The sequence below is a fragment of the Pieris napi genome, chromosome 14, assembly GCF_905475465.1.
Source record: "Pieris napi chromosome 14, ilPieNapi1.2, whole genome shotgun sequence".
Taxonomy (NCBI): Eukaryota; Metazoa; Arthropoda; class Insecta; order Lepidoptera; family Pieridae; genus Pieris; species Pieris napi.
In genome coordinates this window covers 1,676,473-1,699,407 of record NC_062247.1, presented here as the reverse complement: position 1 = coordinate 1,699,407, position 22,935 = coordinate 1,676,473, and the positions used below count along the sequence as shown (strand labels likewise).

Sequence of the window (22,935 nt, the reverse complement as noted above, 5' to 3'; positions counted from 1 at the left end):
TACACTAATGGAGTTTCTTTCTATGTGCCCATTTCACTCTAACGGCGAAGGAAAACATCGTGAGGAAACGGATTGCCTTAGACCCAAAAAGTCGACGGCGTGTCACAGGAGGCTGATCTCCTACTTGCCTATTATATTAGATTGATCATGAAACAGATACATAAATCTGAGGCCGAGACCTAAAGAGGTTATAGCTGATTTGTTTATTTTTTATTTTATATCTTTACACCTTGCGTCGTTTTGCGTCTCTCGACAGTATTGTGAAATGTTTTATAAACACAAAACTAATGTTGTTTGGAAAAATATTTCACAATATTCATTGTATTTGTAAGGCCAATGAAAATGTCATAACGTCATCGCTAGCAGAGCGCGACCGCAGGGTATACGGTCTGATGCCTCCGCTACTGGTTTGGTGGAAAGATTATTTTGAAATTATACCTACACTTTATAGAGAACATACTTTTTGTATGGTTGCAATATATACATTCAGGCACCTGTGTTATGTTAGTTATATCTGAAGGCAGGTTTTCAGTGGCGTAACTATACCATCTGGGGCCCTTGGCAATTCTTTTGATGGGACCCTATCAGTAAAAATTGTCCCAACTCAGTTTAATGTTAATAAACTTTGAGATTTTCAGCGTACTCAATTACACGTTGTATATGTCCCACTAATCTTAGGTTCTTGTCACTTTTTCTTAAGACGTGCTTGAAGCAATTTTGTAATATTTGTTTAATTAAATAGGAAAATTCGCTGATATGATATCGTAGCTGGTGTTCGTCTGTATTTGTACTCTCACTTAACTTTACTTCTCACTTGTTCATACGATTTTTAAAGTGTGTTTTTTTATGAAAATTGTAAAAATATGTAATACTATTGTTGTATATTCGTGTTATTTAGATTCAAATTTATCATTTATTAATTTAGGAAACACAATTTACACTTATGAACGTCAATTAAGAAATACACATAAAATGCTTCTAATTTTACATTTACTGTCAGTTCTCAAATCAAGGGCAAAGAACGGAAGAGAAGAGCTGGCAATAAACCAAGCTAATTTTTTTGTTTTACAAAATTTTTGTAAGATCTGCAACCATTTATGTATATTTGTTGCGTTTTTCTATTAAATAAAATAGACATTGAATGATTATAAATTTTTAATCTACTCATAGGTGGTACCTGTGGACACTTTTATTACCATCTGTCAACTATGCGCTAACCTTGTCTATGCCAATCAGAATATAAAATAGTGTAATGCAAATTGTAATAAGTGATTAAACATTGGTTAATAAGAAATCTACGACGTTTATTGAAAATATTGCCAATTTCCAACAATAGATAGGGCATATTCTAGCATTTGTTTTGAACCTGCTAGATGCTAAGAGACAAGTGAGATATGATTGAAGCGGAGTCATTATCCTAGCGGGCGGCGGAGCGTAACGCCCTCGCGTTCCGCTTGGAAGCGCGGTCGGCCACCTTGACTTGAGACCATCTCAACCAATGCTCTCAAAGTTTACAGATAAACAGGTTTATGGTTCTGCTTAAATGAAATCAAAAAATCTTATCTCTATTCTTAGAGTTATTAAGTTAATTAATTAATAAATCAGTGGCGCTACCACCTCTTTAGGACCTCAAATTTCTAAATCTGTTTCATGATCATTTTTCAATCTAATAGGCAAGTAGGTGATCAGCCTCCAGTGCCTGACACGCCGTCGACTTGTTGGGTGTAACACATGTCGGTTTCCTCACGATGTTTTCCTTCGCCGTACGAGCGAATGATAAATGCGCACATAGCAAGAAAGTCCATTGGTGCACAACCGGAGATCGAACCTACGACCAGGGGTATGAGAGATGCCACTAGTACAAAACTGCTTAAGTTAATTAGGATACTAAATCATAATTTTTAGGGCATCATCAATAATACGGAAGGTAAGACTTGGATAAGTCTCTCGATCCAAGGATTTTTCTACATTTATCACGTGTTCATACGGTGAAGGAAAACATCCTGAGGAAGCCGGTATTAAAACCAAATAGATGACGTGTCTTACAGAAGATCATGGCATCATGGACATCTTCTTTTTCTACCCTAATCCTAGGTTTAGGATCTCATTCGCTGCGAGTTGCCACCAATAACTGTATATTAAAGAATTAATAACATCATTATTATTACAATAAACAATCTATATAAAAATGACAGAGGTAGTGCTTTTTAAGCATCAGTTTATCATAAACAAAGCTTCATTAGGTTTATTAGAGGATCTTTGAAGCTTGTAAGTCGAGTGCTTTGAGGTCGAATGGTGGAGCTGGGAAATGATAACATCGCGATTTATAGCCTGGTTACGGTCAGGGTACAAATATGGTGAAGCTTACTAATTTATTTTATAGAGCAGGGGGCAAATGGCCAGGAGGCTCATCTGATGTTAGGTGGACACTCTCCATACCAGAGGGCTCGCGAGTGAGGAATTGTTACGCTCTTTTCTTGAAGAATCCTGGGTTGAATTGGTTCGGAAATACTTCAGTGGGCAGCTGGTTATATATAGTGTTGGTGCGCTGCAATTGACTTACAAAAGCGAAAATAAAACTATAAAAAACGATACTTATTAGAAATGTAATATTTATATACTGATGACATAAATATGTGAACTGAGACTCTTCAGTTCGGATACATTCCCGACACTTCCCATTCTGGGTTTGTACTTTCCTACCAGACTAATAGAGACTAATTTTTTTTCGCATGGCTTAAATAATAACTTTGAGCAGTGTGGATTAATAAAGGACGTAATGACTGGGATACGAAAGGTGGTTTGCACATAAAAAATATGTTTATTATGGAATATAAGATACAGGTATCACTTATTCCACGCCATTAAATTTGAATCGGTAGATATCCCTACTCATCGGCAAAGAAGACAGAGGGTGTATGCTGAGAGAAAAAACCAGCTTAAAAACCCTCGGTACTCTTTTAAAATAGCAAATCCTCAAGATCACATCACCATGTAGAACGGATGAATGAGAAGCGGTTAACAAGTAGGAGATACAAGACAGCCTTGGATGGTGAAGACGGGTTGGGTAGGCCTCGTTCATATCTGGACCAAATCCAGGAGGTACTAGAGAAGGGCAAGTTACTCATAACCGACGAGCATGCATGGTGAATGTCATGATAATGATATAGAGGTATGTCAGGACTGTAGCAAGAGATCGATGGTATCTGCCTAAACCTTTAGGTAAAAGGCATTATAATATAAATAAATAGCATATTGGCCTAGTGGCTTCAGCGTGCAACTCTCATCCCTGAGGTCGTAGGTTTGATCCTCGGCTGTGGACCAGTGGACTTTCTTTCTATGTGCGCATTTCACATTTGCTCAAACGGTGAAGGAATTCATCGTGAGGAAACCGGCTTGCCTTAGACCCAAAAAGTCGACGGCATGCGTCAGGCGCAGGTCATCATCTATGTATCAAATGCTATCTCCTATATGTAATATCTCCTATCTATTAGATTTACAAATGATGATGAAACAGATACAGAAATCTGAGGCCCAGACCTAAAAAAGAGTTTGTAGCACCAATTATTTATTTATTGAATATAAATAACTTTGTACATATTTCGTTTACTTTGCCAGGTATTCTATTTTCAAAAACTTTCCTTTTTACTCTTACACCTACAACTCGCAAAATTGGATAGTTAAAAGAGCTCCATAGACTGAACAAAGGAACGAACCGCCTTCGAAAAGAATTTGTGTAATAATAAATCAATGCGTTCGAACCATCAAATATTGATTTTATAATGAAAATATTACCTATATGCAATAAAATATCTTTTGCATCTGTTTAGAAAACAAACGATTTGTTAACATACGAGAAAGCGGTCTACTATACGCCGGTGAAATTATAAAACGTCTGCAGAACAACGCTTTAAGATTGACTGATTATGTCTTTCAAAGACTCGTTATTTATAAACAAGTGATAACGTTCATTTCAACTATTTATGAGAATTATAAAGTGTTTAGGACAATGGCACATCCATGACTCCTGAGGTAGAATAGGAAGAAATGAGTGAAAAGTTGAATTTAGGTTAAGTGATATATTAATATTAGAAGTTTTAATTAAATGTTATCACAGATCGACAGCTGTAGGTAATAAAAGGTACATATAAATCATTTTCTTGTGAAGTTTACTTTGTTAGGGGTTTTTACTTAATGGTTTCGTTTAGAAACGACCTCAAATAAGGATATTTATGTGGTAAAAATATTTTAACAAAGTTTGATAGTCCTTTATTTAAGTAAATGTTAAAATTAAGTTTGGTTGTTAGATTATATATTCAGACTACTTATTGTACTTTTAATAAATATCCTTTATTTGTTTGTCTTATTTTACATAATAATAAGCTTTTATTAATCCACATATAAATATGTGTATAATATACATAACGAAATATATATACAATTTTATTTAGCTAAGCGGTCCCGTCCGTGAGACGGCCTCCTCTAGCGTTTTCCATCTTCTTTTATATTCTTCCGTAATCATCCTATTTTTTCCAGCTATTCAATCTCGTCGGTCCATCGCTCTTTTGTTCTGCCCTTGTTACTTTGTCCTTTTGGTCTAGTCCATTCCCTTACCTACCGTTTGATCATCTACCATCTGTATAACGAGACCTGGCCATCTCCATTTGAGGAGTAGGGTATGTTGATCAGCATATTACATATAATCCTAAATTCCTCAATAAAAACCTAGAATATTATTCCTAGGTTTCGTTATAAAAATATATTGTAATTCAAAGAAAACACTTTTTTACCGGATTGAAGTTATGTATTTTTTTTTTTTATAAGTTTACAATTATTTTACATAATTTTAAATTTTCCGACGTTTCGCGTGCTTTACAGCGGGCGTGGTCACGGTGATCACGCAGAAAAATTTAAAATTATGTAAAATAATTGTAAATTTATAATAATACATAACTTCAATCCGGTAAAAAAGTGTTTTCTTTAAATGTGTAAAAGTGTGTGTGAATAAAAGACAATACTATATATTGTAATTCCCCAATTAACTGTTGTTTAAAAAAGTATCTCAATAGTTGGAACAAAGCATATTTCATGTTTCGATCCAATTAGAAAGTAATCAGTATTTTATCCAGTATATAATATATATTTCTGTTAGAAATAGCTATCTCCCGATGCAGGTAGAGTCGTCTCGCTCGGCGAAGCGTGACGATCTCGTTATGAGGTGCTGTATTCTGCTTGTTAATTTCTTGCCGCCTCCGTGGCACAGTTGGTCACGCACTGGGTTGTTCGACGCGTTAAAACTACTCCTTGGGGATCTATTCTCGTTACCAAATCAAATATGAGGAACGATTAAAGTTTGCGCCGTAAGTAACACGATAAAGAAATACTTACACAGGATTCTGCGTTCTAATTATTTTTTCACTACTTGTATAAGGAGCCCAGGATGTGTCTAAATGACGAAATTCTTTCATTAATTTGAAAACTATAACTACTAAAAAAAGACTTTTAATTTATTTATTTTTTGAAAAGTACTTATTAACTTATTAAACCATTCCTATACTACTGACAGCAAAACCCCCAATAATATCTAAACACTACTTATATTCTATATAAAGGGTATTTCAACAAGAAGTTTGTTTTTCAATTGTGGCAACACCGAGAACGTGATAGTTTTGACATTTAGTTTTTGGCGGTATTCGTAGCAGGTGCTTTGGCAATTATTACAATGAATTCAATTTCGCTCGAAAATCGCATTAAAATAATTCAAATCCACTATAAAAATGGTGGTTCTGTTAAAGTTACATTTCGTAAAATTCGTGATATTTTCGGCCAGCATAATCGTCCTTCTGAGACCGCTGTTAAGAATTTGGTCGCGAAATTTGAGTCGATAGGCTCGGTACAAAATGTGCCAACACCAACACGTGTTCGACCGGGTCGTTCAACAGAAAACATCGCCGCCGTGAGCCACAGTGTTGAAGAAGATCAAAATTTGTCAATTTCACGACGTTCTCAACAATTGGGGTTATCCAAAAGCACAACATGGCGAATTTTGCGAAAGGATTTGGCTTTGAAGCCTTACAAGATTCAACTGGTGCAGGAATTAAAGCTGATCGACCATTCAAATCGCCACAGATTCGCTCAGTTCATTCAGGAACAACCTGCTGGTTTTTCTGAAAAAATCATTTTTTCAGACGAAGCCCATTTTCATTTGTCAGGGTACGTCAACAAGCAAAATTGTCGCATTTGGGCTTCTGAAAATCCTAAAGCAATTATTGAGAAGGCTTTGCATACTCAACGTGTTACTGTGTGGTGCACTATGTGGTCTGGAGGCGTGATTGGGCCGTTTTTTTTCGAAGATGAGGCTGGAAATGCGGTAACAGTCAATGGATCACGGTATCGCGAGATGTTAACCACTAAATTTTGGCCTATTATTGATGACATGGATATCACTGAAATGTGGTTTCAACAGGACGGTGCCACATGTCACACAGCCAATGAAACGATCAATTTATTGCAAACCAAATTTCCCGAGCGCATAATTTCGCGAAATTCAGCTGTTAAGTGGCCAGCCAGATCGTGTGATTTAACACCACTGGATTATTTTTTGTGTGGCTATGTGAAAGACAGAGTCTATACGGAGCCAATCGAATCGATTGCAGCCTTAAAACTCAAAATCCGTGATGTCATTAACGAAATAGACCCTCCATTTTGCCAAAAAGTGATTAAAAATTTTGATGAAAGAATCAACATCTGTCAGCGTGGTCGTGGTGGACATTTGCCAGATATCATTTTTCATTCATAATTGCCAAACTTTTCTCTTTGTAATACAATAAAAATTTTATTCATTTTCCTCTAAATTCTTTGTTTTATTTTGTTTTAGAAAACAAAGTTCTTGTTGAAAAACCTTTACTACTACTTTACTACTAGCTTGACATATTCGATAGTAGGCTGATCAATTTAATTTTTTTTTTTAAATGCCTATCTGATACTTAATCCGCTGTTTTACTAGTAATTTTTATTTAAAATTTATTTCAAATTTTGGTAACACTTATGTTTACCATGATTGTCATATATTTGAGGAAAGATAGCTTGTAACATATACTGTCGATATAGCATTATGTATGTTTAGTAAATACATATAATATCGATATTAGTACTATAATAATCTGTAAAGGGCAGAACAATATTATATATCATTGAGACATACCCCGTCCAAACTTCAACAAACAACATATGAACCGCCACATCCAAAATCCGTTCAAAGCACGTGCCAACCTCTCGTTAGTGCAACGTAATGAGGCCCCTATTTACAAGACCACCGAAGCCCGTTGAATCCCTTATCTCTCTAATTTACTGTACGACCTTTGCAGGATTAAGTTTCAACAAAGAGAATGAATCAACGGAAATTCTAACGATTTTAATTCCATCGGAGCGTCTATCGATTAATGATTCGATTGTAGATATCGATATGTCTGAAACTAGTTGATTCCTTGGAAAGTCAAGGCTCCACTATTTTTGTATTGCACTATATTGATGTCAAAAATAATTTATAATATAAAACGTTAAGTTACGTTTCTCCTTAATGTGATTCTACCTTTTTAGTACATACCAACATGGAACATTTTGATATGCTACCCCAGAGACTGTTCAGTTTTCCGGAATGAAATTTCTGTTCTTTTAAGGTTTTTCTGTTAATTATCTCTTTATAAACCTCGGAGTTCATGTCATAAGTTTTAATTAACAATTTAAAATAGGGGTTGATCGTAGAGGGGTGAAAATTAAGGGTTATGTGTATTTTCACATAATTAAAATAATAACAAAAACAATTTATCTAATAATAGAAAAGAATTAGCCGATTCTTAGAGTTACTGAATACGGATAAAAAATTTCATAAGAATCAGTTGAGCCGTTTCGGAGGAGTATGAGAGTATAATTACAACCGTATCATAGATTAAGACAATTTAGATTTTAGAAGGTGGATAGAACAGCAGGTAGTGCAGACAGAAATGGCGGGAATTGGAGGTGGCCTTAGCCAAAAAAGGGCACAGATATGTAGGAATGAATTATATTATAAATAATTTAAATTTAAAGTATCTGAAATAAAAGTATTAACATAATTATTCTAAATTTTTAAACAATTTCCGGAAAGTGTTCGAAATTCAAAAACTACTTTGACACACAATTTCTTGCAAAATACACCTGCTTGATCATTCCGCTATCACACGCGTTTATCAACAATTCTCAAGTTAGCACGTGAATGTGGCCCATTTGACATTTACATGGTTGCCCGAGACATCGCGGCGCCTGTCGCGACCAACTAGATTTATTCACCTTCGGACCTCAATGGACTGTTTGGTTCATTCAATTCAAATATATAAATCATATATAACTAGTAACTTGAGTTGTCATTAACAATAGTACTTTTGTATTGTCTTTGATTAACATAACCTCTACACATTTAAAGAAAAAACTTTTTAACCGGATTAAAGTTATGTATTATTATAAATTATGTTAAATAATTGTAAATTTATAATAATACAAAACTTTAATCCGGTTAAAAAGTTTTTTCTTTAAATAGTACTTTTGTTAGTTGCACCAACCTTTTTACTGTAACATTTTTTTTTAACCTTTTAAATTTTTTAAGAAAACAACTTGTTTGTACGGTTCATAACAATGAAATAAGGCCTCTTTCACTGCTTTAAGTAAACTAATCTTTCATCTCTTTCTGTCAAATTTTGATTACGCTGTAATGAAAAGGGACCGAGTATCATTGTATCGACTAATTTCTTTTTTACGAATGGGGTTTAATTTTGACCGTTGCTTATAATATATTTTTTATTAAATTATGTATCAACGTTTGTATTAGATATTTAGTACATATACTTTGATACTACATAAATTAAGACGGAAACGGGCGGCCGTATCGCTAACAAGCGATCTTTCCAGGCAACCCTAGTAAGGAAAACTCAAAAGTCAAAGTCAAAGGCGAAGTCAAAACTAAAAAGTCAAAGTCGAAGGTAAAGTCAAATTCAAAGTCAAAATCATTTATTAATTAAGGTAACACAATGAACACTTATGAACGTCTATAAAGAAATACATAATGCTAAATGCTTCTAATTTTACATTTACTGCCTGTTCTCAAATCAAGGGCGTAGAACGGACGAGAAGAACTGGCAATAAACTCTCCGTTACTCTTTTCAATCGCCAATTTATGTTAGAAAAATAAATACTAAACATAAAGTGTAAAAAAAATCTAAAAGCTTAAGCTTATGAGTCATTAATCAAAATGCTTGGTTATAACGTACATACATAATAATATATACGATCCAGCTCAAACGCGTTAGTACCCAAGTATATACTTATTTAAACATTTCTACTGAGCCCGGAAACGGAACGAAACAGTTATTCCACTCTTCTCTACATAACGGTTTCGTCAATTGCTGTATACTTTTTCTCGGTGCACAGCTATCGTAACGCTACTATGGGCACTCGAATAGAACTCGAAAATATGCGAAATTTTATATGATCTGTACGTTTAGTTACTGTTAGTAAGTGTGTGTAGGTTTAGATATCGTTTAGTCTTAGAGAACTTCCATTTTTATTTATAGATAATTAATTGCTTTATACTTGTCAATCTATATTCTATAGCATATTTTTATAGAAGGATATAAAAAGGACGTATTTCGTAAGAAATAATAATAAACAGATAATAATATATATAATAATTGTAAAAATATCCGTACATTGAGTTATTTTAAGTACGTTTAGATATCGTTTAGTCTAAGAGAACTTCCTAGGCTAATTAGTTGTTTTAAATATATATACAGGGTGGTCAAAAAGTCGTGGATCAAACGCAAATGGGGGATAGATGAGGTCATCAGCTCCAAAAAATTGTTCTACGGGAGGTCTCTAAGCTCAACCCCTGCAGAGTTATAATTAATTTTGCATTTTTTTAAGAAAATTTACTTTTGAAATTGAAAAAAAAGGACGTATTTTGTAAGGAATATTATAAACATATAACAATTTAATAAATTGTAAATATTTAGTTACTTTAATAATTACGTTTAGATATCGTTTTTGCCTGCTAAATAATTATTGTTTTTGTCCACCAAATTGCAATAAAGAAAAAAATATTGATGTACTTGTTACTGGTATTCCGATTTAAAAAATAAAGTGTTTTCTAAGTCTACATGACTACAAGTTTCAATCGAGAAATCATAGTAATCTTTTACTTAAAGTGCATTAACCAGTCCTACTTAAGAGACAGCTAGAAAACTATTGTTATTTGGATTATAGAAAACATTGGTGAGACGGTATCTAACACCACTTTTATTATGATTGTATTTGACGAAAGCTACGCATGCGAGCCAGAATCTCTTTGTATTGAAGTACCGTAGCTGTAGTAGCTGTCCTGATTTAAGTTATAAAAGTATAAATTGATAAAAGGAAAATAAAATACAATTTTTAATGTGACAAGCACTTACAGGCAAACATAGCATAGAGATAATAAAAAGAAATTAAACAAAATAATAATATAATTTATATAAAAATTAGATAGGGATAGATTAAATAGGGAGCAACTATGGATATCCAGACCCAGCTCGTTTAAGAGAATTCTCAATCTGGACATCGGTAAATTTTGGCCAAAACGCGTTCTCCGGAAAGGAGGGACATATGGAATGATGGGATGCCTTGAGAGGGTACACGAAATTTAAATTTTGTTAAAAGGTTGGGGCAATCAACCTGATTGTTAAGTATCTTAATTGCAAACGATACACCAATTAATTTTCTGCGATTCTCCAATGACAACATCTTAAAGTCCTAGCTTTAATATGATTTTTTTACTTAGCCTACCTTCTTAGTATCTACATATCCAATATATTACATACATTTTACTATGCAACCCATAGAGACTGTTCGCTTTTCCGGAAAGAAAGCTTAGATTATTTACTGATTTTTTTTTAATTATCTGTTTTTTTTTTCATAAAAACCTTCCTCATAGTTCAAGGAATAAAAATAAAACTAATTACTCGAATCAGTCCAGCCGTCTCCGAGATTTGCGATTTGAAAAATACAATTAATATTTTGTAGAGCGTCAAATACATAAAGTAGTTTCTAATTGTTAAGAGTTGGTCATGGTGTACTGTGCTTTATTAATTTCCTGGTAGAGACCCTACTTCCTTAAAAATTATAAAAACAACTAGACCCATACTATTCCGGAGCAAATGCATTTAGAGACTTCAAGACTTTAAAACAAGTATTTAATTTTCACTTTGTGCTGTTGTAAAATAACCATAAAGAATTCAAATTCCAAATACACTCGTACTTCAATAAAGCCTTTTAAAGTAGCAATAAAGATAAAAGTATCGTAAAATCTAATTAGTTCGCAGCCAACCACATAACAATTTAATTAGACCTAAATACGAACGAGAAAACATCTGGTCTAAATTATACGATGAAAAAACAAAAATGATAAGTCAAATCAAACAATGACAATTTACATTCACGTGTGGACTTTTGTATCTGTATTTAAGGCTGTCAAAAATGACATGGAAGGTTTCGTTGTCGGTGGTGAATATGCCCAGATAGCACAGTACCCACATTCAGTGTTTCTAGATATTAATTGTGGTGATTCCTATATTTGTGGAGGATCTTTGGTCACGAATCATTTGGTCTTGACAGCAGCGCATTGTCTTTCATCATGCAATTCCGTACGAAGGGACCATATTATTATAAAGTATGGGCATGAAGTTATAGATAGAATGAGGACACAATCAGTGAGGAAGTATGTCAAACATAGGCACTATAATGATGATACCCTGGTGTTTGATATAGCTATGGTTATGGCGAGGAACGCCATTGAACTGGGACGGTTTGTGAAACGAGTCGCTTTGATGGCGAAATATCCAAAGCAGCCGTCGGCTGGCTACATGGCTGGATGGGGTGTTGTGAATGTAAGCTTTTTGATGGTGAATTTGTATACAGAAACCAAATTGTGATGTTTCTCTGTCTGTTCTGGTTGTCTCCTGTCGCGACAAGTCTAAACGTGTAATGGACTAGAAAGGAGACCGTTTGGGCATTATATTATCCTGTGCATAACCTTCCAGCATTGAAAGCATACCACAAAAATACTCAGGTTTTGAATACACAAATGAAACATTTTCATTGTGTATATGTGATGTTAGTAGACAAATTTTTGTACCTCTAAGATCGATATTTGCTACAGATAATATCTATAATATTACAATGACTATAATAATAATAAAAATAACATTTATTTATTGCAAGAATATGGTACAAAAATGTGTAAGGTGGTACAATCGTAAGTTCGCATATTCTGCCACACACAATGGCGCGCAAATTTGTCTAAAGGAATTTTACATTATTAGTCATATTTTGATCAATTGATCAATTCTTATATTATTTGCATCGTACATATCATATCATACGTTATTAAATTTATATCAACTACAGTGTCTCACGCGAATAATCATTTATTGAATATTAATTAATACATTCTCAGTCGATTTTTTAAAACTTTAGTCGGAAGATGTTTTAATTCTTTTGGTAAATTATTGTAAACCTTGATTGCCATACAAAAGCTGTTTTTCCTAAACAGCTCCAGATTGATTTTCGGCACAACCAATTTCTCCCCATGTCTACTTCGACAGGTTTTTATTCCCGTTGACTTAAAAATATCTATGTTCTTGTGTACATTAAGTGTTTATAATAAATTAACAACATTTAATTATTATCAATAAACGTAAAAACCTCAAGGTATGAAATGATGATTACAGTCAGAACAAGAAGAAACTGTTGTACTGAAGGCAACAGTTCAAAAGTTTCAGCCCAATAATGTATGCAGCCTTTTAGGAAATCTACCAGCTGGTACATATTGTGCTGGACCCATAAGAGGAAGCGGAGCCCCTGACCAGTAAGAGTACTCTTTGTAAATCTATCATTCCCATCCGTTAACCTTTGAATAGTAACAGTGGCGCTACAACCTTTTTAGGTCTGGGCCTCAGATTTCTGTATCTGTTGATCATGTGTCAATCTAATAGGCAAGGAGGTGATCAGCCTGTGCCTGACACACGCTGTCAACTTTTTTGGTGTTTAAAGTAAGCCGGTTTCCTCACAATGCTTTCCTCTACCGTGCGAGCTGTTAAATACACATAGAAAAAAAGTCCATTGGTGCACAGCCGGGGATCGAATCTAAGACCTCAAGGATGAGAGCAGCAGGAGCTAGGCTAACACTGCTCCAACCTTTGAATAAAGCCGGGCTTAATTGTTATATCAAGTTATGTCAGAATGCACATGCGATACCGAGACCCGCTGTGAGGGGATGAGCCTCTCCAACATTCTTAACAGTGCTGTTATTTAGAAAGTAGAAGGAGAATTTTACAAAAAAAATTGGAAACACATACAATTATGTTCAGAATTTATATATAAAAATAAGCTAAAAGACAAATCATTTATTTAAATTAGGCCTATTTAAAATATTTAAACAAAGTTAATTTCATATGGAGAAGAATGGGCAAGAAACTCCATACTAACTCTTTTCAAATAGTAAACTAAATTTTAAAGTCTAGAGTTTAATATTAATTCTTAATAATATACAATTTGTTTTTTTACTAATTAATTACTTAGATTTAACTTGCACTATGCTATTGATATTATTTCAGGGGTGATTCCGGAAGTGCATTCGTGATTCAAGGGTATATTCAAATTGGTATAGTATCCTACAAGAATCCGCGATACAGCCTAGTTGTTTATACTAATACGACATACCATTATGATTGGATATTAAGAACCGCAGAAAGACTAAATTGCAATTAATAAATGCTTTATAACCCTAAGTATTATTTGTCGTACGTTTGGTTTTAACTGTTGAGAAGTTATAGTTATTTATTGACACTTTTTACGAGTATCAGAAAGGTATTCCTACAGAACAGCTTAAAAAAAGGGTGCGTGTACTTATGTACGCGCGTAAGAAGTTATACTTCTTTGGCATTATTAAAAATAGTTTTTGATTGCATGCAAATAATTAATTACAATTAAATAATCAAAGACTGGAAAAGGAGTCATTATAGTCAGTAAAGTTTTACATTTGAAAAATTAAATAAATAAATTATTATTATTATTCTCTTACATTAAGTGTAACATAAATTCTATTATTATTCGAATGTTGTTTTTAAATTATATCCAATGCCGTAGCATCTTCCGTGGGCAACTTCATTCTGTTAATTTTGTGTCATGGTGCGCGCGCATCGTAAAATTTCACTCTCATAAATTTTTCATAACGCGCCTAAAGAAGTATAACTTCAAAAATTAATTATAGTCTAGTCGACAAGTTGAAAATGTAACAAAATAGAGATACTACTCTTAAAATTATGTGCGATAGCTCATTGGATCCGAAATGACGTCTAGAAAAATGTGCTAAAAGCGTGTATTAGCACATAAAAAATTGCAAAAGTTATAGACCATTAAAGATGAAAAAATTATGGCATTTAGTTTTTTGCCAATATTTAATAAACTATTAATATTTAAGAAATTTCAAATAAATATTCTGAAAGAGGAGGAAATTTCTAATAAAAAACTTCTGACTCCCAGAACTCTATCTCCATTATTTATAATGTTAATTTAACGCTGAAAATAGGTCTGCGGTTGACATTTTTAGGATTCGCGCGTGGCGTCAAAAGCGACTACGGCACATTAATTAATTTATTTAAGGTATTGAATATTTTTTTTTAAATTTGAAAAAATTATGATGTGTTCTGAACACTATAATTAATTTATTCCCGTTGAAAATTTTACTTAAATTAATTTTTCAACAAGTTAAATAATTGTTTACTAACGAAATTTTCTCGAACGACCGTCTTAATTGTAAGTGAAAAAAAATGTTTAAATAATGGTCGTAAAAATATTTCGCTTCGTAGAGCCTTTCTTACATACATACTTAACAAGATCGTGCCATAAAAGTTAAAAAAATATTTATACTTTGTTTATAACAATTTTTTTACTTAAACAAAAACTTAAAAATCCATGTAATGATGTTAAAAAAATTTTTTTTTTCTAAATCATCATATAATCGTTTTTTTATTAATACAAGATATTTATTGATTTGCAAAAAAAAAAATTCCCGCCATTTGTTGATAAATTTTTTTAAACAAATTGATTAAATCAATATTTTTTAAAAAAAATTTAACACAACTTTATTACATTAAAAATTTTATGATTTTTAAAAAAAATTTTTTCCTTAATAACAAGTTTTAATTGTTTATAATCGTTTTTTTTAATTTTCTATTGTTTAAATAATTAGTTAAGAATTTTTTTTTTAATTTTTTTTCACTTACAATTAAGACGGTCGTTCGAGAAAATTTGGTTAGTAAACAATTATTTAACTTGTTGAAAAATTTACTTTAAGTAAAATTTTCAACGGGAATAAATTAATTATAGTGTTCAAAACACACCATAATTTTTTCAAATTTAAAAAAAAATATTCAATACCTTAAATAAATTAATTAATGTGCCGTAGTCGCTTTTGACGCCACGCGCGAATCCTAAAAATGTCAACCGCAGACCTATTTTCAGCGTTAAATTAACATTATAAATAATGGAGATAGAATTCTGGGAGTCAGGAGTTTTTTATTAGAAATTTCCTCCTCTTTCAGAATCTTTATTTGAAATTTCTTAAATATTAATAGTTTATTAAATATTGGCAAAAAACTAAATGCCATAATTTTTTCATCTTTAATGGTCTATAACTTTTGCAATTTTTTATGTGCTAATACACGCTTTTAGCACATTTTTCTAGACGTCATTCCGGATCCAATGAGCTATCGCACATAATTTTAAGAGTAGTATCTCTATTTTGTTCCATTTTCAACTTGTCGACTAGACTATTACTTCATATTTGAATGATAAAACAAGTAAAAAATACGTGAATTATGGAAACAAGAGATGTTCAGAAAGTTTTCATAAATTAATCAATCTATTCATATAGATAATTTAAAATTTGAATTAATTTATGTATGCCTTTAAAAATAAAACTTCATTAATTATGTAAAGACGTCCTCATAATTTATAACAATGGGATATTGTCAAAACATTTTAGTGATTGAATGGGGAAATAATCAAAACTAAAGACTTATTTTCTTCTAATATATAAAATTCTCGTGTGACAATGTTAGATCCCATACTCCTCCGAAACGGATCGAGCGATTCCTATGAAATGATTTTTTATGAATATTCAGTAAGTCTAAGAATCGGCTACTATCTATCTTTCAAACCCCTAAATTTTTATTTTTTACATAAAATTTTTCGTTTTTACTTTTTATGATACGGCATACAAAAATACATACAATACAACCCTCTTATTGTCACCCCTCTACGATCAACGTTAGATAGTTATTTTTATTGAACTAAAAAAATGTTTCCTAGAAATAATAATATACTCTCACATTAAGGAGAAACGAACTTCTCGGGGGCAGCTAGTGTAGTATACTCGTATAAGTTCTGGGCTATTCAAAGCCGGCTTATGCGACGAAAGTGCAAAATCATAATTCTATTATAAAGTGAGTTCCTCAATTAAAGATAAATTTTTGAACTTCTCAATGTATAAGCACCTGACAGTGGGCGTGACACTAGCATTGACGTTTGATAAACAATTGATGGTTGTGGCTTGGGTACAAAGATCATTGGCCAAGTGGAACGACATTGTTAGAGAAACTGGTAGACCGTGAATAACTGCCTTAAGATTAGAAGATTAAGTGAGAAAGGAAAAATTCCCATACATCAACTAAAGTAGAAGTTTTAATTTCTTAGGGAAGATATCGTATCCTTGGATTTTTGTAGAAATTCAGTATTATTTCTGTATAAGACTCACCAGTAAACGGGCACCTAAGGAAATTTACGTTCTAAGTATTCAGTTAATCAAAATTTAATTGTCTGACTGTGTAAATTAATACGCGTGAAGTAAATTCTGGAAATGGTGCTTTTTTATTACTGATGAATTTAAACCCGATGTTCGCGGCCAAACATAAGACGTGGTTGGCAATAAAGGAAATCTTCTGGGCATGCTTTCTACGATGTTTTTAATATGTTCTCTCTCTGCAATGACTCTCTTTAGCTCCTGAAGTTTGTGTAGCAGGATGCACTGATCTTACTCGACTCTTTAGAACATCCCTGACATGCTCAATTCGATTGAGGTCAAGACTTCAAGCCGGCCAACGTTAAAGAGTAATCTTAACTTCTTGCATATTCGCTTCCACATCACATCGTCAAAAGAGTTTATTTATTGTAAACGAATGAGTGAAAGTTGTATATGACTTTGTTCTGCAATCATCAGTGTTAATTGAAATATTTCTGGAGTTACTACATGTTAGTGGGAATGATTACCCATAATATAAATGGCTAAATAATCAAGCCGTGACGTCTTGCAAGGTATTAATATTGTCGTCCCTGACTCATTCCCAAGGTCTAAAACCAGCAAAAAAATTTTTAGCCTAATTCTATCTGCAAAAATCAACCTAGAAGTTCAGGCTCTTCTTTCGAAATTTTCGCGATTATAAGGGATTGAACAGTACTTATTCGGAGCTGCATATAATCGGTACTGGGCTGATAAATTATAAAGAAAGCATTGTTAAGTACCTATCTCGTACCTAATCCGCTGTTTTGCTGGTAATTTTTTTTAACTACTGCTTAACAAAAATGACTAGTATTTTAATTTTTATAACATTTATGTTTACCAAAATTGTCATATAAATATATAAATAGACATCATTCCTGGATTGAGAAACTATGAAATCAAACCCAATACTTTACGTGGTACATCCAGTGGTATTAACTAATTAGTACACCTGGAATGAAATATTTATTGGCCATAGAAGATTAATTACGTCCGATAACACATAGAATTTTCACATTTGTGATTTAGAAGTTTGATCGCCGCAAATTTTCATCTGCTTAGTGATTACATCGAGAAAAACCTCCTATTAAACATAATTAAACAATTATGACGTAAACCATAAAACTAATGTAGCAATTAAATCGCAATGACTCGTAAAATAACCGGGAAATGACAAACTGAATTCAAAAGCAATTATTTCTCTTCGGTGATTACATTGAGAACATGATTTTGGAACTGGTTTTTCTCGCTTCTGTTAAATTCAGTTGTGCATTCGAAGGATTCGTTGTACGCGGCGATAAAGCTCAAATAGAATACTTTGCACATTCAGTGTTTCTCTCTATACGAGATTTTGGAGGGGCGTATGTATGTGGTTCATCAATTTTGAATCAGAAAATTCTGCTAACGGCAGCTCATTGTTTTGAATCATGCAGCGCTAGTAATGTTAACGCTTTTGTTGGCAATGCACATAAATCTAGAGGACTTAAATATCGTGTATCTAGTTTTAAAATACATGAAAATTATGATGAAGATGAAATAAGGAATGATATAGGACTGGCTGTGCTAGAGAGGCCTTTAGCGTTGGGAGATAATGTCAAAAGAGTGGCAATTCTTAAATCACCTCCGAATAAGAAATTGGCTATTGTTGCGGGTTGGGGACTCATTGATGTAAGTTTTTGTATCCACTAATACTATATAGGTACCTTAACTAGTGTAGTATATCATATAATGGAGTCGAGAATCATAATGCCGCTGAAGTGCTAACACCCCTTTTTGACGTGAAACTTCATTAGGCGCATGAGGGTAAAAATTTTACGGAATATTACAAAGATGTACGGCGTTTAGTAGATTTTTTTGAAGTTATACTTCTTTAGGCACATTATGAAAAATTTATGAGAGTGAAATTTCACGATGCGCGCGCACCGTGACACAAAATTAACAGAATGCAGTTACCCACGGAAGATGCTACGGCATTGGACATAATTTAATAAAAACATACGAATAATAATAGAATTTATGTTACACTTAATGTAAGAGAATAATAATAAATATTTATTTATTTAATTTTACAAATGTAAACTGAACTTTATTGACTATAATGACTCCTTTTCCAGTCTTTGATTATTTAATTGTAATTAATTATTTGCATGCAATCAAAAACTATTTTTAATAATGCCAAAGAAGTATAACTTCTTACGCGCGTACACGCACCCTTTTTTTTTCTTTAATAAAGATGTGCTAGTATAATATTGTTGTGCAATTATTTATACTTCAATACCGATGGTGTTTTTAATGCATATTAATATCATTATTATTTATCAATTATGTTAATAATGAGTTTGTTATATTATTTGGTAATTGTTACCATATTTATTTCTATATCAACAACTAATTTTAGTTCTGGTTTTTAATTAGCCTTAGTATTATTCATTAATATAGAAAGACTGGCAAAATTAAATTATGGGATTTGGGCAGCTTAATTACTCAATAATTAATTTACAAAGAAGTTTCACTTCTGACATGTGTACTTTGTACGCGCGCACTTTTTTAGTGACGATGACAATAATACAGTTCGACAAAAAAATATTTGTGTATATGTTTGTGAATAGATTATGTAATCATAGCTGCCACGCCTCTTTCCGCGGACTATCAGAGGTATGAAATAAAACAAAGTATGGTTTAAAACACGTTTTATTACCACAAATTCACATTATTTTCTAACAAATTGCCGAATCTTTATATTTGCCTATATACAATTTAAGGAAGAAGATGGAGTGAGAAGTAGCTGGCTGCATTCATCAAACCAAAAGGTGTGGACATTGTCTGAATGTAGGAGAGTTTTGCGTGCAATCCCAACGGGTACCTTGTGTGCTGGTGATACAACAGAAACAAGTTATGCTTCTGAGTAAGGATTCTTTTATGGTCTTTTACTGTTATCTATCCTATCCAAATTATCACATAATTTCAGTGCTGACATCCCGTAGCTGTCGAAACCTTTTCACTTCTTTCTAAATCTTAGCAAAGGTGACGTGAGAACACTATCATCTCGGAAAGTCCAAAAAAAACAATTTTGAGTCAAGACAATCGTGAATCAGACAGTGTACTACCATACGATCTTGGACTGTTTTACTTTTTTATAGAATAGGGGGAAAACGGGCAAGCTCATCTGATGATGAATGATACCGCCGCCCATGGGCACTCTCTATGCCAGAGGCCTTGCGAGGGCATTGCCGGCGTTTATGAATTGATACTTTGAACTTCAATCGAATTGGTTCGGAAATGCTTCAGTGGGCAGCTGGTTCCACATATTGATAAATTATGTATTACATAACATTTTAAATGTAACAAAAAATGGTAACCATGGTTACAAATAATTCCTAACACAATTTTTACTTTACAAGTCTCTGACAGTCATTAAGAAAAGTCATTTACCAGAATCTCCCATATATCTTCGATTTCTTTATAATTTTTGTCGAAGTATACCAATATACAAGCAGTGTTGGCATAGTGGCTTCATCGTGCGACTCTCATCCCTGAGATCGTAGTTTCGATTCTCGGCTGTGCACCAATGGACTTTCTTTCTATATCGCATTTAACATTCGCTCGAACGGCGAAGGAAAACATCGTGAGGAATTTGGATTGCTTAAGACCCAAAAAGTCGACGGCGTGTGTCACACTGGCCCCCTTCTTGACCATTAGACAAATGATCATGAAATAGATACAGAAATCTGAGGCCCAAACCTAGAAAGGTTGTAGCGTTGTGTATTTTATACCAACATTGTTAATTCAAATGTACTATTGTCTATATAATAGCTTTACTTTCAGAGGTGATTCCGGAAGCGCCTTAATCATAAATGATTACATTCAAGTGGGGCTGGTTTCCTTCAAGAGACCAGACACAACCAGAGGTCTAGTTGTATATTCAAATGTATCTTATTTTTATAACTGGATCAAACGTACGTCTAAATATTTATATTGTAGTAGCAATGCTAAATAAATAAATATTATATCTGAGTATTTTACGTTTGTGTGATAATGAAATATGGGATTAATAAAAGCTTTAGTCAATTTCGTTGCCTTGCTAACATTACGTAGCGCTTTTGGACACAGACTCATACTGAAGACAAGCCACGCGTGCAACAGTGACTACAGAACCGACCAAACGGTGGTTCCTTTACTTGTTGACTGTGCGACTTTTGGGCCAGGTGCGATCTGGAGCTCGAGTCTGGCATGAGGGTTTCCCCGGATGAGCTATCCGACATGTTGCCTGAGCACAGATAGCAGCTGGAAAAATTCTGCTGCAAGATTGCCGAATATGTCACTAACATAAATAGTACGAGAGGTAGCGCGGGTGGCGCCGGGCAGGGGGCCCGACTCGCCTATAAATATTATGAGGATATTTCCGGAGTAGTTGTCGCCAACCCTTTAAGTTAATAAAGTCCCTTTGTAGGAAAGCGGAGATTTCGACACTGAGCTTAGCTTCTCGTTAAGATATCTGCCTGATAGACTATGAGGTGACGCTGTGAATAAATAAAAACTTTATGTTGCCCAACTGCTTGATAACTTCATTATGTGAAATAGCCAACTATATCGTTAATAGGAAAGATGATATAGATTTAAATCATCTTTCCTTTACCTATGCTCCAGGTTATAACTGGATTAAAACCTTTGATACTGTAAAACAATTAGTTATAGTCGTTCAGCCATAGATGGCGTTGATATACATATGTTTTATAATTATATAAACTTAGTTACATTAAAAGAAAAACAAATCATATAAATTATTAGGGATGCAACGGGTGTTATTGGTAAAACCGACTTCCAGGCAACCCTAGTAAGCAACAAACAAAAGAAATATTAAGGTGCAAAAAGTGCATAACCAAATAACAAAAATAAAATTACAAGTAACACTGAAAAATTATAGGTACCAACTTTATCTATAATAATAACAAGAAATTGATCAAATAAACTAAAACCTAAAAGCTAATTTGATTCATGTATTACAATACAATACAAAAGAATAAGAAATACATGAATTACAAAAGACACGATTGAGCGGGATAGGATATGGTTAAGAGGTGCACATTTTTTTCTGTAGATTCAGTTATCAGTTATCTGTCATCAGTGTCAGTTGTCAGTCCTGCGCTGACCACGAGAAAAAAAAAAGCAATTGAAACGTCAAGTTATGTAAATATTTTAAAAATAAGGATTGGTATGAGTAAAATGTAAATTTGATGAATTTATTAAGATGTAAAAATTTATTTTAAATAACCGACGAAAACTTCGATAACAAAACTAATACAACAATATCAAAACTACTGAAGGGATTTGAATGAAATTTGATTACTTATGTTGGAAAAAAGTCTTATCTCAATTAATGACTTAATTTCTGAGAAGTTTTGGCTATATTACGTGTAGCTAAATACTTACATATTTTCCAATACATATGTACAGATCAAACTTAAATCGTTTTTATAGATAGCTCTCTCTTAAGTACCTACTCGTCTCTGTCAAATTGTGTTTAAATGTAATTAATTATTTCACTCAAGAGAAACAAAAAAAAATTGTCTTATATTTAATTTTTTCAAATTTCATTATTATTCCTCATAGATCTTATATATTTGATTTTTTTTAAATATTTAACAATAAATTTGATTGACCGCTGTGTATCGCTGTGTAGTGCTGAAAAGACAATTAATATTTTTTTGGTTTGCATGTTTTATGAAGCTCTTGCTCTTTCTAATTCTTTTCATCTTCTGTACCTACTTCGACAGGCCTTCTTGACAATAGGTGCCACCCTTGAATAAATTTTTTAATTTATTTAAACAAAACATCTTTCTGTAAAAGTAATTTACATTATCTTTACACTATGCTCCTTAATTGTCTTAACATGTACAGTGGAACAGGCGATATCGCAAATACATTCCTTACCTCATATGGTGTTACATGCAAATGATTATGCTTTGTAAAAACTTGACTGATAGAGAAAAATGTTTATCATGTTCTGACAATGGTAATGCGTAATTTGCATG

At 33.0% G+C, this 22,935-nt stretch overlaps 2 protein-coding genes across 2 annotated transcripts; both read left to right on the top strand.

The window, feature by feature from the left end:
• The first annotated feature begins 3,003 nt into the window (after positions 1–3,003).
• LOC125056274 (mast cell protease 1A-like) lies at positions 3,004–13,856 on the top strand. The gene is made up of 6 exons (XM_047659304.1): positions 3,004–3,067; positions 5,527–5,547; positions 8,321–8,352; positions 11,475–11,951; positions 12,795–12,931; positions 13,680–13,856. The coding sequence occupies exons 1-6, from the start codon at positions 3,004–3,006 to the stop codon at positions 13,831–13,833; spliced, it is 885 nt and encodes a 294-aa protein (XP_047515260.1). The 3' UTR covers positions 13,834–13,856.
• A 4,005-nt stretch (positions 13,857–17,861) lies between these two features.
• Positions 17,862–20,926, top strand: LOC125056101 (hypodermin-B-like). Its single transcript, XM_047659038.1, has 3 exons — positions 17,862–18,571; positions 19,666–19,808; positions 20,729–20,926. The coding sequence occupies exons 1-3, from the start codon at positions 18,128–18,130 to the stop codon at positions 20,898–20,900; spliced, it is 759 nt and encodes a 252-aa protein (XP_047514994.1). The 5' UTR covers positions 17,862–18,127; the 3' UTR covers positions 20,901–20,926.
• The last annotated feature ends 2,009 nt before the right edge of the window (positions 20,927–22,935 follow it).